The sequence below is a fragment of the Pocillopora damicornis genome, chromosome 12, assembly GCF_964200805.1.
Source record: "Pocillopora damicornis chromosome 12, jaPocDami1.2, whole genome shotgun sequence".
Classification (NCBI taxonomy): Eukaryota; Metazoa; Cnidaria; class Anthozoa; order Scleractinia; family Pocilloporidae; genus Pocillopora; species Pocillopora damicornis.
This window is the reverse complement of record NC_142681.1, coordinates 2,360,161-2,376,134: the sequence shown is the minus strand read 5'-3', so window position 1 is coordinate 2,376,134 and position 15,974 is coordinate 2,360,161. Positions and strand designations below refer to the sequence as shown.

Here is a 15,974-nt window from a genome sequence, read left to right as displayed (position 1 = left end):
AGTTGTCCTCTCATTCACAACGAGGAGAAAATTTCGGAACCCAAGAGATCCATCAAGATCACTGATCACTTTACGTGCACCTCCGCCAATGTCATACACCGTATAACTTGCACTTATTGCAAAAAGTTATACACTGGTGAAACAGGAAGTCCGGGAACACCATCGCGACGTAGAAACAAATGACAAGGACCCATTCAAACTAGTCGCTAGACACTTTAATTTAACCCTAACCCTAACCCTAACCCTAACCCATCAAGAACTTACAGGATTACAGGAAAAATATATTTTAACATATTGATTTTTTTCTAGGGTGGGGAGAGGGGAGATGGCTGGTCGTACGTAACTCTACTCAGAAGACCAACAGAAAAAAACGAATGAAAAAGGGAAACCCAATCAAAGTTACTATGAGACAAAGTAAAAACACATATGGGGAAAGAAGAATGGAGAGAGTTACCAACAAGGCCAAAATTTCTTTCATAAATAGGATTTTTTTTTACGTCGGCTGGGAGAGTTGGTTGAGAACATATACTGTTCATGCCTGTACGTCTTGACCACTGAGAAATAAGGGAGATAGGGAAACGTGTTCAACCTTGTCAACATCAAGAGGAATTTGTTTGACGAGGCCAAAGCCTTCGTTTGCGCAGTAATATGTTTAAATTTATTTCGTTTAGAAAATTAATCAGTACAGGACGTGGAAGCTTTTTTCTATTTTCTTTTGTTTGTTTGTTTGGGTTTTTCTCTTAGGCCATGCCACATTAATTTTGAAACGTCGCTAGTAATGGCACTTCACTTTGGCATATACCACACTTATGTATGATCCGCTGAACATGAGCCGTGTAAGAGTTATTTCGGGAAGCTGGTATTTAACCAAGACAACTCGATAACTACATATTTTTGTGCGAAGGTCCGTCACACCTCCCAGGGAAACCTTTGAGAGGCTCAATTGTTGAAGGAGAATGTCTGGAGAGGCAACCCATCATATGACTGTGCATGGATCGCCGACAAAATACGTTAAATTGAATGTCGGAGGGTCTCTCCATTACACGACTATCGGAACACTCACCAAGCAAGACAGCATGTTGAGAGCCATGTTTAGTGGTAGACTGGAGGTTTTGACAGATACTGAAGGTATGCTTTATTTTAAGATATTAATATTTGGAATAAAAACAGTTGTCAGCCATAATTTCAGTCTTGCTGCCAGAGATAAACGAAGCTAACGAACTATTATTTGCTATTTGGACTGTACAATAACACCGACATTTGGTTGCGGCGTAGAATTAATGATCGAGAAACGCAATAATTTCTGCATTCGTACTCTCACACTATATACATAGAGATAAATCACCAAATAAGGTATTTTAAAAAGAGAATCTCACACTCTGCCCATTATTATTTCATTACTGTCTGTATGATTTCCCACTAAAATGTTTCACGAATGTAGCGTCCATGTTTACAATGCTTGCTTTAGGTGTGAATGAAATGTCTTTCAAAAGGTTTGATTTGGTTTTGTGTTGTTTGTCACAAAAAGACACCATTTATATAAATGCATACATACATACATTCATAAATATCTGATGCTCAAAAATAGTACACTGTCTTAAGTTGCGTACATTGCTGGAAAGGAAAGGAAAGTAGAAGGAAAAAAATTAAATCAGAAAGACTTAAATATAGAAGGGTATTTGAGGGAAGTGCCTTGAACTTCACACCAAGGAAGTCCTCAAAAGTTGATAGTTATATTCCAAGTTCTTGTTCAGAAGTAAGAGGAAATTATTCAAGTAGGAAATACTCCATTACTAAAAAAGCCTATGGCTTACACTGATACAGAAACACCAGGTTACTAAGCTAACAGTGTTGTCTTTTTCAGCCAGTGGTGTCTTTAAGCCCACCATAATTTTATCCACCAATTTCAGTTGGTGAATTTGGTTCAGGGATTGGGGAATCGAAAAGGGAAACATACATATGTAAACTCATATACAAAAAGTTTATATTCTAGGAAATTTATAAATAAGAAAAGATGAGGTTTTAAAGTAATGCAGATTTGAGGGATTTGCTCACTTCTTTTCAGTCTCTCGTTTGGCATCCTTTTTTCCTTTCTTGGTGATTGAGGTAAAACAGTTTGCCTTAAAAAACAAAACATTTACCCTTCTTGTGATTAGTTAATTGTAATGAAACAAACTAAGATTCTTTTGTTTGAAACTTGCTTGGGCTCAAAAGCTTTCAATGGCTTGGTGGAAGTTGCTTTGGACAAAATGTTCATATGTGTATTACTGATGTTTTGTGGGGATATTAGTCCCAACAGGTTCTTAAAGTTCCTTTATATTTGTGGAGAAAACTGGGGCAACGCCTGCTTGTGATGGAAATCTCATAACTTTGGAAATGCAATCATATTTTTGAGATGATTGTTATATGGTAAATGGATAATGCCAAATGTATTCTACTTTTCATTGTTTAGGCTGGATTCTTATTGATCGCTGTGGAAAACATTTTTCTCTTATCCTAAACTTCTTGCGCGATGGAACTGTACCATTACCACAAAATGAAGTGGAGTTGCAAGAAATCTTGATTGAGGCCAAGTATTACTTGATTGAGCAACTAGTTGAACAGTGTGAAAAAGCACTTGAAAAGAAAAAGGAAGAACATGACCCTATCTGCCGTGTTCCACTCATAACCTCATCCAAAGAGGAAAGACAACTTGTCACTGGTAAAAAGGTCTGTAAAAAGTTTAGTCTTGGTATTTAACCCTGCCACCCTTAACCCTTTAACTCCCAGAAGTGATCAATATGAAACGTCTCCCAGTAGTATCCTTACATTATCCTGCAAACAGTTAGTGAGAATATTCAAACTCATCAGGTGGAAGTTGTTGTCTTGATCTAACACCAAATTCTCATAACTGATTTACAAGGATATGTGTAGCAGCTAGAGGGGGGAATTACCAATCTGATCTTGAGAATGAAAGGGTTAAGAGTGATTCGTGTCTTATTTGTCCTTACAATTTCACCCATGAATCACACAGTAAGCCCACAAGAATAAATGAATTGATCACCAACCAAAGAAAGTCTTGTTTGATAAACAAGTTAGCACTTAAGGAAATGTATGAAGAACAGTATGGGGAATATGCTTGCTACTGTTGGGGCATAAAAAGTTCATTGCAGTCCACTTGTGGGATCATTTCATCCCATGTTATCATCCTTCGGTAAAAAATATTAATAAGATAATTGAATTGTTAAATTGAACAGGCTTTTTCATCTCGTGACACCAAAGAGCATCTTGAAGTGAAATATTTGACCAGATGTATTTGTTGTTACTTGACATTCTCAGCTAAAAATCATCACAATGTGTTGGTTGATATAGGAACAGAAACTTGTGAAGGCAGTATTAATTTTATCCCTTTCTCTACAGCCTGTGGTGAAGCTGTCATATAACAGATCAAATAACAAATATTCGTATACTGGGTAAGTTTCAAACTTGTCATTACTAGTGGCAATGGAAAAGTTCTTACAGTGTAGATCTTCAGAGAAATTCTTATCTGTGAACTTTAGGGTTGTACATCTAGGTGACCTTACTTGCTTTTTAAATGAGAAACATTTTTCTAACAGCTCAGTTTTTCCCTTTGTATTTACCCTCATTAAAAAACACGAGAAGCTAAACGTTCCCTCCCCCCCACTTTGTTTATTACGCAAATCCCCTGTTTATTAGTGTCGCGTGATGTAGCGTATCTCGACCGAAAAGGAAACTAGCAAATGATGGCATCTCTTGTTTTTATTTTTCTTTTGTTTTATTGTGGTCATAAACAGTCAATCAGATGATAACTTGCTGAAAAATATTGAACTCTTCGACAAGCTGTCGCTTCGATTCAATGGACGAATTCTATTTATCAAGGACTTGATCGGAAACAGCGAAATCTGCTGTTGGACATTCTACGGAAACGGGAAAAAGCTTGCTGAGGTGTGCTGCACGTCAATTGTCTATGCCACAGAAAAACCGCAGACAAAAGTCGAGTTTCCGGACTCAAGAATTTACGAGGAGTCCCTGAACGTTCTTTTGTACGAGCATAGAGGAAATGGAAACTTTCCCGATGCTGAACTACTCAGTGCAACTCGTAGAGCCGTCGGACCACGAGTTATTCCGGAAAATGACGACGATTCGTCAAGAAAACAAGACAAAAACCGTTAAATAAAGAAGCTAGTCGACTATTCTGCAGTTTTCAACAGCAGAAACTTGATTTTTTACTACGCTGGTCTGCATGTTTATCAGAATCCGTAAATTTAAACGTGCAAACGTTTAGCGACGCGAATTCAACATGTGCCTTTATTGGATTTTTCCGTTTCTTTTGGTAAACAAACATTGAAGAATTAGTCTCTTACAAAACACACATGTTTTGGTTATATCAGATGGATAACAGACGCATTGCTCTCTCAGGAAAGCGTATAATCAATGCCTTTAGATTAGTAAATAATGCGATGTTCTTGTGTATCTGTTTGTCATATTGTCTGTTATTGTCTAGTTGTTAAGGAAACCACGGAGGGGCTAGACTACCTGGGATTAAAAGGCTTCCCATGCCTTACGAAATACCATGCATTTCAACCCAGGTTCTCAGTCAACAATCTTTTCGTTTCTATTTTGACGAACTGGAACAAAATTCACGGAAGTTAAGAATTGGATATGGTTGCAGTCTGTAGGCCCCCTCCAGGTTTCTAGGTATTTATATCCTGCTTTAATCCAAATGGTAAGAGATATATTTCAGGAGAAGGTCGAGAAAAACCTTACTCCCCGTGGTATGTAATCGTAATAGGAAAGTGGCTGATTTTTAACCGCCAACTGAGATTAGAACGATTACAACAATTCAAGTTTACATATATCAGTCTATAAGCGGGATGGAAATGAAACACGAGTTTGAACCAGTTTGTCGACTATTGTTGGATAGATGTTGTTGTAGATATGCCATTATTAACAATATGAGTGCGGTATCAGGACTGATTGGTTTAACTCGTGCAGTTTTGCTTAAATCAAGCCGAGGAAATTTGTGTTTGAATTAAAATTAGAGGAAGAATCAAAGCCACTGACTCGTCACAGCCCTGGTCTTATCCCGGGGTGGGTTGTATGGTTTTGGTGGGACATATGATTGGTTGGGTTAGTATCATTTTACGGCTTTGTTCTTTGCAGGAAGAGTTGGGTTAAAAACTATTTGTAGACTAAATAACAGTGTAAACTTAGCCGGGACTTCTGAGAAGCATAAGGTGGCTGTAAATACTTTTCATTGAGGACTGTTTTCTTGTGCATGCAAGTACGTTTCCTTTGCTGGCTGCGTATGTGGATATCGAGAGTTAAATCGGTCGATGATTAAAGAAATGTTTTTAAAGATTTTGCATCTACGTAGCCCGTCCTTCTGAGCAAGCTGCTTTCGTTTTTTTCTAAACTTCCATGAAAACACAACCACACTAATAAAAGGGGAAGAAGGATTTAGCAAAGATTTTCCGCCGAGATTACACGTGGATGTAAATTTAAACAATTGTGACTGGATAAATGGGGTAAATCGTGGCCAGATTCACTCTAACGTCCTGTGAAACATCACTTTGTATAATCCTTTACCTGTGTGACGACACTTGCCTAGGCATGGGAGACCTGTTTGGCTTCAACTTTAGTGCAGTCACCCCCTCTCCTCGCCGAAAAAAAATTCATCAAGAGGGACTAGAGGCTGGGTGTTAACAAGAAAGGGTACTTTGAATAAGGCTAAGAATATGGGAGTTACTACATCACGGGCGACGAGCGGGGATAGAAAAAACGACCCAAATACGAGTGGTCAGCGGTGAAACAACTTTCATACTACATATATAGACAGATCATTTGTAGTATCAGGAAACAATCGTGTTGTAAAGCCGAAGTGTAAACAGTTTACTTCGCTAAATAAAATGTTAAGCAATTCAAAAGTGTTGATTGTACATATATCTTTTACTGCTTTAATAAACAATGAAGGCATCGGTGGCATCCGAAAGGTACCAACAAGAATTAATTGTACGTTTTGTAGTTGCAGAAAACAATCGTGTTGTAAAGCCGAAATGTTACCAAGTTACACTTCGCTACTTAAAAAGTTAAGCAATTTTCCTCAAGCTTTAACTGAAACAATACTTTTAATGCTCTATTAACCAACGGAGGCATCGGGAAAGACATTGGTGACACCGGGAAAGGCATCAAGAAGAATGATATTAACGTTATGTAACTTGTTGTGTGACGAAAAAAACGTATCTTGACTTGTTCAAAGCATTAATCACACTTTGGCTTCCTTTTCACTTGAATTTTGTATCCACAGCCTAAGATGAGAAATTTAAAATTTCTATCAGCTGAAGTTCTTTTACTGCATATTATATCTATTCAATCGCCCCCAATTCACGTGGAAAAAAGGCAAGTAGGAAAACACTGAGCTTCGAGAAACAGCCATGTTAAGGCTAATGTATTTACCATTCCTTAAATATTTACAATCAAGACCACTCGTTTAGGAGACCTTTTCTCCAAAGATTCACACGTGCAAATAATTCTGTTTTCCGTTCGAAATGTTTTTCTTCCTATTCAATTGAACAACTGACTTAGCGTTTAAGCCGAGAAAAAAATCACAAAGTTTGAATTCTGGGATGTTGTCCACTGTTGGCTCCATCAAGTTACGATCTGCACCATTGACGCTCGTGGAAATCTATCTTAATTGACTACCAAGGACTGTATTTCTTATCTTGCAAATTAAGGTCTGTACATGACATTAAGTTCATCATCTGGTTCGTTGTTATAGTCAGCTTTAAAATTTAAACTTTACTTGTGCTGACAAGAAGCCACCCTAAAGGCAGGTGAAATGTTGCGTAAGCGTCTCCGCGAAAGGCACATCCAGACAACTTGCATGGAAAAACTGGCCGCAGCTATCGTAAAAAGAAAATTAATCAGTCCATTTGAATAAGCTTAAATTCAACCTCTTGACTCAGGATAGGAAACCGGGATCTGTGCACTTTAAAACACTGAGAGATTATATACCTGTTTGAGAAAATCTGTTGTGGTTTTTCTCTTTTGAATGGCTTTCTGTAAGTACATAACACGTGGAGTTCAATGCCTGAAATTAAACTAACAGATCATCCATCTCTGCTGTTTCCCTCGAAATATCCAAAACAATAATTGCCTTCAACAGAAAAGCCATTGAGATGTTCTTTCAAAAAGTCGATCTCTAAATCTCTTAACATTGTTGGCTTTTGGTCTTCATCCATGGCAAAATCTTCCATTAAAAGCAAACTACAGTGCGAAAACCAAGTTCCTGCCAAATTTGATTGACATTTTGACAACTGGAAATCATGATACTTTTTTTTTCGTCACGCACGTCACGCAGCTAGCTACAAACCATATATATAATTATTCTTGGTGCCTTTCCAAATGCCGCTGACTCCCTCCCCGAAGCCTCCATTGTTTATTAAAGCAGTAAAAGATATGAGTTCAATCAACACTTTTGAAAAATTGCTTAAACTGTGAAGTAAACTGTTAACATTTCGGCTTTACAACACGATTGTCTCTGGAACAACAAATTATATGTCTCTATATGAAGTATAAAAGCTGTTTCACCGCTGACCGCTCATATTTGGGTCGTTTTTTCTATCCCCGCTCGTCGCCCGTGATGTAGTAACTCCCTAAGAATATGCACGGAAACTCAGCCCCATAGCCTCTCGTCTGAAGAAAGCGTTTCCACCGCGTTCAACGCGCGTGGTATTCTGGGATATTGTTTTCGAACAAAAATGGCGGACGGCCCGGCTGGGTTTCACTTCGATGAGCTAAACAAAGTTCGGGTTTTAGAGCCTGAAATAAGTCAGCAAACACAAGAACTCAAGGAAGAATGTAAAGAATTTGTTGACAGTAAGTTCACTCATTTTATGATGGGCACTGTTCGGTGCAAAGTAAATTGTTTTGCTACAGACTTGCTATTGCTAAATTTATTGATTGCTTTTGCGGCCTCTAGCAACCGCCGCAATTTTTAAGGCTGATTAATCTTTTCATCCCTTTAGAAATTGGAGAGTTTCAAAAAATAGTGGGAGGATTTATCGATATGGTTGATGCTTTAGCTAAAGAGGTCGAGAAAGAGAAAATGAAGGTATGATTTGCTCTTCCTTGATGTCTTATTGTTTACATGATCAAAACACCGAGCAAGTCACCTTGGCGACAGTTATATATTTATACTGCGTTTGGTAAGATTGTTTTCAATTTGACCCTTTAAAATGAAATGCCCAAAGTCTCTTTGTTGACGTTTTATTCTTGTTCAGAGAGTTGACAACATTTTGTTAATTGATAGACATGACCACTATGTTGAACAACTTCACAACTAACGCAATGTAAAACAGTGTGACCGAAAGTGATGCTTAGGGTTTTGGAACGACTCCCTTGCTCGGCCTAAACAGCTATGTGCTACATAAGAGGTTGTTTTCTTCAGGGTTTTGAATCTCAAGCAGGTTACAAAATTTTACCATATTGAATAGGGTTTTGTGTAAATAAAAAGAATGCTTTCAACAGGGCTTGATATTGTTGATAGGTGGTGTGGTATTAATAATTCTACACACAGTTGCCATCTCAAATGGTGAAGCTGTACTTTAAGTAGAATAATTTGTCACTTGACGGCCTTGGCCTCAGGAATCTGTGTTGCCCAGTGCTCTAGAGCTATAATGATGACAATAACTCCCCAAACATAAAAGTTAGTCACCAGCCGACCCTGGGTCTTTCAGTAAAAAGCAAAGCAACAAAATGAACAATTTTTGTCTTAAACAAGGTTAGGGTTTTAAAGGCTTAGCTTCCTTCTCAAATAAGGCACTTCCCTTAATTACGTTGCTTAAGGATTGACGATTAAACTCTGAACAAAGGTAAGTAGTCCTGCTGAACAAATCTTTGTAATGAGGTTTCCCCCACCCAGAGGCATTTAACAGCTTTTTCTTTTCACCTAAGTTTGCCCTTTGTCATGCAGTAACCTTAGCAGTCTTCTATAGTTGGTGATTGAAGCAAGTTGATATAGCTGCTAACAGATTAAGTGGGTTTGTGAAGAGGACTTGATATGTACTTTCTGTTCAAGTAACATTAGTCATAATTGCTTGAATGCTAATTATAACTTGATTATTTAGGTGCAAAAAAACATTCTATGTGCACAATGTTTAGTTTTTTTGTTTATATTATTAAAGGGGATAGTAAGTTGCATGTGAATAGAAGTTAACCTCTCAAATTAAATCACAAAATTTCCCTTAGGCTATTGGCTCAAGAAATCTATTAAAGTCAATAGCAAAGCAGAGAGAAGCACAGCAGCAACAACTACGAGCACTGATTGCTGAAAAGAAAACACAGTTGGAACGGTAAGAATCAACCACCAAGGCAGTCCAGTAGACTAAGTCTGATTAAATTAGCTAGCTTAGGAAAATCTTTACATTGACAATTTTACATTATCAACTCAGTTGATGAAACCAAATCATCTTGTAATAACTCCTATGGACACAACACCACAGTTTCTTTAGAAAATTATCCCCTTTATTCATAATTCTGATTAAACTATATTTGTGTTGCTCTACTGCCATTTTTTTGATAACATTTCCTATTGATTTTATACTTCCTAAGCAAGGACTAGATTGGTCTTCCTCGTGATATACAGAGTACCACAGTTTTTGAAAAGAATGTAATGAGATCTGTTTGATGTTTTATTTTAGTTTCCGTGTCCAACATGAAGCTTTACAAAAGGTTGAGAGTGAACAAAATGAATTTATAGAGCAGTTCATTTTACAGAAATAATTATTGTTTTTCCCAGGTAAGAGGGCAACTTTTTGTTTTTGAAAATTGTTTCTGTAAATTATTCTGGTTACATCATTTGTGTCATTTTCTTGGTCAGCACTTTTCAAAGGCTGTTCTTGTGATTTTCATTTTAGCTTTCTTAATATGTTGAAAACATAGCAACAATGAATTAAGTTTTGTGCCATTTGCACAAATAGAAACATTCACTATGACAATGGCTACAGGTGATACTTATTAATAAAGGAGAGTAGGGCCGAGTGCTGTTATTAGACATACTAACTTTTGATCATGATGAGCCAAAAAGTATTTGAGCCTAGAAAAGTTTTGTTTATTATGACACCTAAAAATTTGATAGAAACCTTGAATTCCATTACATTTCCCACAAATGTACTCAGTAGAAGTATGAATGTTTCTGTAAAGTATTTTTTATCTTTTTTTCAGATGCTATCTGTATAAAACTACTGTTAACTAACCAGTTCTAAATTACTTGTAAATAGAATTGTTATGGTTCCTTTTTCGTACATAAGCACATCACAGTATGTTGTATGTGATACATGTGTACTTTCAACCATTTGTGAAATAGTATGTCTTTTCTGTGCTGTTCAGATAAACACAAAGAAGACTGTTTGTCACATTTTTCTCAGTGTAGAATAACAATAATGAGAGACAGTAAAAAAGTACACTTTTTCAAAAAAAAAGAACAAAATGATTTGTTCTATGTATTATTCTTAAAGTATTGCAGTTAAGAAGTTCTTACTGTTTTCTTAATACTAATATTTAAAGCGATATGTTTGAAACAGTTTTTTTGTAAAATTTTAGAAGTTGAACGTTTGAAAAATCAAAGGTGTCCTTGTATTTTTTTTTTTCAATTACTTAATATGTGATTTCTTGACTATGGTTCAACTTACATGAAGTTTCAACTTCTTTAAACTCCCAAAGTCTCAAATGAAAAAAATCATTCTGAGTCAGGGATTTTGACACTTTGATATGTTTAATATGCAATATTTTATTATGCTGTCAGTTATCTCTTGGGCTGAGTATTTTTCTTTTAATCACATAAAATGGATCCTAATCTGATGAACTACTTAGATTCGATGTTGTAGATGTCTTTCACTAGCCATTGATATCTTTAATGGCACCCAACATAACACTAGTGATGATCGCAAAGGCATCACACCAGGCTTTCTTTAACTTTGGTGTGAAGTCATCTCCCAGGCCTGTCTCTAGAACCCATATGAGAGACTCACCAACATACTGAAAGAAGAACAATTTTGGAGAGAAAAAAAGGAAATCATTAGAAATCACCTCAATCTCAGCTAGGGATAATGTTCAGAGCACTGAGAGGTAATTTTCCATGACACAGAACTAAGGATTGGAGGTGTGGTAGGAAATACTAGAGAGTACAATAATCATCAGGGGTGAAAAGCCTGACTCATCCCCAGTTGTCTCTTAGTTTCATATGTGGTAGTGGGAGACTAGCACTACTTCAATGTTGATTGGATAAGAAGGAACAAAAGGAGAGTCTCCCTCTTTACCCCTTCCCATTCCCTTGCCCTGCCCCACTCACATGCACCCTCACACTTTCTCACGTGCATGAATAATGATAGATAAATGGTATACTACCTGAAATTCCACTTCTGTAAGTTCAAATGCTGCGTGCATCTGTCCAAGTTCTCTTAGCTTAGGTATGAGTATGTCCAGTTTATCCAAGTGTTGTACTGCAAGGTCTAGCGTGTTCATGACATTCAAGGCATGCATAGTGAACATAGGATTTGTTAAGTCGCTGCCGAATGGAAATAGCTCCTGCAAGTGAGGTGCCACATTAAATAACCTGCAAGTATTAAGAATAAATAATAACTTTTTAGCTATGAGGGTTGGTTTTAAATTTCTGAGGGTGTGTCAGATAAAAGTTTCCACCAGAAGACAGATGTCGTCAGCGGACCATGAGGTCGTGACAGTGTCACGCAATATTGTTACAGTACTTGCATTTTCCTGAGAGATGACACAGGCACCCAGAAAGAGTTTGATTTACATCTTGCTTTTGTGTATATGGCTATTGATTTGATTTGATTTTTTTTGGACAGCTGACAATAAAAGTTATGAGATGAAAATGCCTATTATGACAAATTTTTATTCAGTGACACGGCACCAATATATTGCAAAAAGCTAATTTTGCAGATCAAAGGCCAGCTTCAGTTTCAGAAACAGCTGTCTGTATGTAGTGGCATCACCCTTAATGATGTTTTTTTATTTAAGTACTTGGGTCAACCATTTTTCTAATGGGAATCATTACTGACAGTGTAATCACTGTTGAGAAAAGACTCTATTTTACCCCTCACTTAACCCTTTAAACTGGAAGAGTGACCAGTATTCAAGTTCTTCTTACAGTATAACCCCTGAATCATGCATCAAGGTCATGAGAATAAAGGAAATGATCACCAACTAAAGAAGCCCTTGATTGTTTAACAAATCCTTCTTGCCACCACCTTGGGAAACGTTTAGAGAACAGTATAGAGAATATGCATACTGATGTTAGGGTTTAAAGGGATAATGGCCAACATGAGGAGGTAATTTACTCACTTATGAAATAACCGTTCACCATGGTACTTCTTATTTGGTTTGACTTTTTCCCAGGAGCCATGGATCAATTCAATCTGAAGATCAGTCAACTCAGATGACTTTCCGCCGCTGCGAGTTGAAGTCAAAACGACATGATTCAGCCTCAGTCATTTTTTAATTGTGTACAAATATTCCAATTCATCCCGATCTCTAGGGCTTGGGAATAGCCTTGCGATTGAACCTTTGTACGCATTGCATACCTATTTTTAAACAACCTCCAGCGAGGTTATAGATCGTAGACATAATTTCAGCACCACTATTTCAGGAATTCAAATATTCTGCTGCGTAATATGATCAAAATAGCAAAAAAAAAAAAATTACAGAAGAAAACAATTCAATTAAATGAAGGGAATAACCTATGCCACTAACTTTCTGCTTAACCTTAAGTGCAGTAAAATTAAATGATCTGCGGAAATCTAAACTAGTAAGCTATTGCGTGCAAGGTGTGATTGTTAAAGTGCTGACCTCTCCTTTGATAATTCATACTTAATGAATAGAGGAAGGACTTTTAAGTAGTATTTGCAGTTTTACAGGGAAAACGCTTACACGTAAGTGAACCAAATGTGAACTTTGATAAGCGAAAGTTTTGGGTCGCTTCGCAAGAAAAGCTTAGAAGTGATTAGTTTAAATTTACTCTTTAGTCGACACTCGGGAGTGCATTTGGCATCAGTCGCAGTATGAGCTCAGTGGCAATGGCTTAAACGAAAGAATTTCATCCAATAAACAACTAAAACTGAAATCGCCAACGAGAATTCAATTCGAGTTGAACATTGCCGAATGAGAGGATCAAATGTTTAGTGACGCTTGAAATGAAGAGATTGACAATCAAAAAGGCTTAACGAAGAGTGCCATCATTTTTTAACCACTGTTTTGTTCGTGGCCATCAAAACTAGTGTTAACTAAGCATTACAAGTTTCAAAGGCAATGTTGTTTACATTGTTTTCGGAGTGCATACCTGGGTTGTGGCTTATTATCTGGGATGTAAGGGAGATCGTATGATTTTGATGAATGTATTATTCCCATCCTGTCCTCTATACCGATGAAAATTGTCTTGATCCGGTGCAGAACGCCGAACGAGTTCTTTCCGAGACTGCGGATTTTGTTTGCGAATTTCACACTGCACTGAACTTTTACAATACTAAAGGAATTCTACACGCTAATACTGTACTATAATTAAGCCCCTTTATGTCGGGATTTCAATTTCTTCTTAGTGAGTTAATTGACAGTATTTTGCCCCAAAAGTTAAAATATACTAATTCGACCCGCCTAACATTTTTTAGGAAGCATCGAACAGAATTTATTAAGAAGGAACATCTCAGGAAGTTTTGTAACTACTGGATACCTTTACTTATCTGAAATAAATCAGTTTCGTCGTAGGCACACGTTTAATTGAGCGAATCTCCGTAAAAATTAACAATCTGTCGTCAAATTAGTTTTCTCTTAATACATTTAGCACACATAAATTGGATTTAAAAGAGTTAAACGATAATATTTGCAACAATATCGCTCGCGTGACCAAATGAATACGCCTCTCTATCGGGAGGAGTCTTGTAAATTTTAACTTGCTTTATTTAATATCCTACGCCGGAGGCGACTGCGGTTAACGGATCAATATTTTAGGTGTGGTTAAAATTAAAATAGAAAGTCAAAAAACTTTCAAAGAAGATTCGAGAAAGGACTAGAGTGAACTTTATGAATGATGCATTTGTTGCTTAAGGTGGCTCTTGCTGCGATTTTGAGTAGCGATTTACGAGAAGGAACCACTGCCTCCAACGAGCGAAACGAAGTAACTAAGAAACTACTAATGTCAAACTTTAAGTACTTATGCTAATAAACTTCACAACATGACACATTCCATGCAGCGATGAAAAATTGTGATAACATACAACAGCGTACAAAAGGAAAAAAACAAAAGAAAACTAAGGGCATTGAATTAATGATTTTTTTTGTTTGGATCTTAAACGAATCATGGGAAGGGCGGGAGGTACATCTGTAGTAAACAACCGGTTGTTTGGGAGGAGATTGAGACGGGCTCCTCCCTTTAAATGAAGCTAATCATTATTATTTGCTGTGTTTCAGATCAAATGCATTAGTGGTCCTGATCATGTGTGTCATGCACGTCCTTTCATACATCTCCCACTTTGCCTTGTAACACCTAAGTATTTCACCCAAAGAGGGGCCCCAAAAGCACAATATGTACTATCCTAAATCACTGATTACACTTCGGTGAACTCAGGGGTGGATTCAGGTGTTTGGGGTCCAAATTTGATTCAGAAAATACAGTCATTTTTTGTTACACTACAGCCTAAATGAGCCAAGAAATATTTCAAGACAAGTTAGTTTTCTGTACTTCATTTTGAGTATAGTGACATCCTGTCGTTGCAAGAATTTTAGCGTCAGACAAGTATTTGAAAACCCCACGGGGGGGGGGGGGGAATCTGAATCCACCCTTTCACCGGGGTAAAAGAGCGGCCAATTAGCAAAAAGGTGAATTTCAGTCGTGATTTGTGTCACTTTTGCGCTGGAGTAGTTCTCCAACAACATGGCCTGGATCAAGCCACGTTGCAAAATACTTACAATTCCAATTTACCATTGAAATTCACTGAACATTTGCTTAACAATTCAATCCCATCATTAATGAAACAATTAAGGTGTAACCTTGTCCCGTGCCTTTTTGTTGGTTCAGACAACGGGAAGAACAAAACACAACAACATCAGTTCCGATGTTTTTAGCGTGACCAAGGTTATGTGATAAAGTGTCCAAAGAACTTGAGAATCGTAACAAATCGTTGAAAACGTCTAGCAATCTATGCATTCCTTATCTATTTTCATTACAATACTGGAGAAGTATTGATTCAATTTGCGAGGCAGCTATCAGGTAACTGCAATTGTGAAAAACATGATGTTTCAGATCACGAGAATCGCATGAGAGGATTACACGATCTAGTTTGGAGATGAAAATCTAGTAATTTTACCAATTATCGCAATATTTACTACTAATCTCATTCCTTTTCGACAGTTCTAAAATTGAGAAAGATAGCTTTCAGGGTAACTTTTTATCATACCTTGCTTCCATGGTCATCCTTGCGTTTGACTGCTATCCGAACTAGAGACAAACTGATAAAACCCTACTAAATTAAAAAGAAACAGTGTTTAAGTGGCGGGTTGGATTTTGACGAAAACGTAACTCTCCACTTTGTCAAGTCTATAAAGAAGTTGATGATGTTTCAGTGTTTTGGTTGGATTCCGTTTCCACGATTATTTTCAAAAGAGGAAAGAATTTCGACCACCCGCATAAGGATGCGATGCAAAAAGCTAAATTAGCCCTAGGGACACTGTTTTGGTGAAAATCTCTTCCGAATTGGTATCTCTTCTCAGATTTCCTTATCTGTCCTCCGCGTAAGTTGTTGGTTCAAGCAAACCTCTTCGCAATCTAACCACTGTGTTCGTGGTCGATTAAACTTACTTGGTAGTTGAAATAAAAATGAAACCATTCGTCATGAGTCGCGAGACTGAAAATTTTGCGTAGAAAAGTCTGAGACAATTGTCTGATCCGCTCGTGATATTTCCCG

The 15,974-nt window shown here is 37.2% G+C and overlaps 3 protein-coding genes and 1 long non-coding RNA gene across 6 annotated transcripts; 2 read left to right on the top strand and 2 right to left on the bottom strand.

Annotated features, from left to right (window-relative positions):
- Positions 1 to 935: 935 nt before the first annotated feature.
- On the top strand, positions 936 to 5,359 carry LOC113684486 (BTB/POZ domain-containing adapter for CUL3-mediated RhoA degradation protein 3). The gene is made up of 4 exons (XM_027201867.2): positions 936 to 1,128; positions 2,453 to 2,709; positions 3,400 to 3,452; positions 3,795 to 5,359. Exons 1-4 carry the CDS (start codon positions 957 to 959, stop codon positions 4,171 to 4,173), a joined length of 861 nt encoding a protein of 286 aa, XP_027057668.1. The 5' UTR covers positions 936 to 956; the 3' UTR covers positions 4,174 to 5,359.
- Positions 1,495 to 5,707, bottom strand: LOC149036069 (uncharacterized). Its single transcript, XR_016182013.1, has 3 exons — positions 5,590 to 5,707; positions 2,056 to 2,120; positions 1,495 to 1,614 (listed from the first exon to the last, which is right to left on the bottom strand). It is a non-coding gene; the product is annotated as an uncharacterized LOC149036069 (long non-coding RNA).
- Positions 5,708 to 7,719: 2,012 nt separating this feature from the next.
- LOC113684520 (intraflagellar transport protein 20 homolog) lies at positions 7,720 to 11,654 on the top strand. Its single transcript, XM_027201918.2, has 5 exons — positions 7,720 to 7,878; positions 8,028 to 8,113; positions 9,250 to 9,353; positions 9,702 to 9,799; positions 10,225 to 11,654. Exons 1-4 carry the CDS (start codon positions 7,761 to 7,763, stop codon positions 9,781 to 9,783), a joined length of 390 nt encoding a protein of 129 aa, XP_027057719.2. The 5' UTR covers positions 7,720 to 7,760; the 3' UTR covers positions 9,784 to 9,799; positions 10,225 to 11,654.
- On the bottom strand, positions 9,504 to 15,945 carry LOC113684504 (neuroglobin-2). 3 transcript variants are annotated; one of them, XM_089190648.1, is made up of 5 exons: positions 15,869 to 15,945; positions 15,468 to 15,533; positions 12,364 to 12,471; positions 11,407 to 11,614; positions 9,504 to 11,037 (listed from the first exon to the last, which is right to left on the bottom strand). In XM_089190648.1, the coding sequence occupies exons 2-5, from the start codon at positions 15,482 to 15,484 to the stop codon at positions 10,897 to 10,899; spliced, it is 474 nt and encodes a 157-aa protein (XP_089046774.1). In that variant the 5' UTR covers positions 15,485 to 15,533; positions 15,869 to 15,945; the 3' UTR covers positions 9,504 to 10,896. The 3 variants fall into 3 exon arrangements, with proteins under 3 accessions (XP_089046774.1, XP_027057706.2, XP_027057689.2); XM_027201905.2 differs by lacking the exon at positions 15,869 to 15,945 and having other exon boundaries at positions 15,468 to 15,635; XM_027201888.2 differs by lacking the exons at positions 15,468 to 15,533; positions 15,869 to 15,945 and adding an exon at positions 13,358 to 13,503.
- Positions 15,946 to 15,974: the final 29 nt, after the last annotated feature.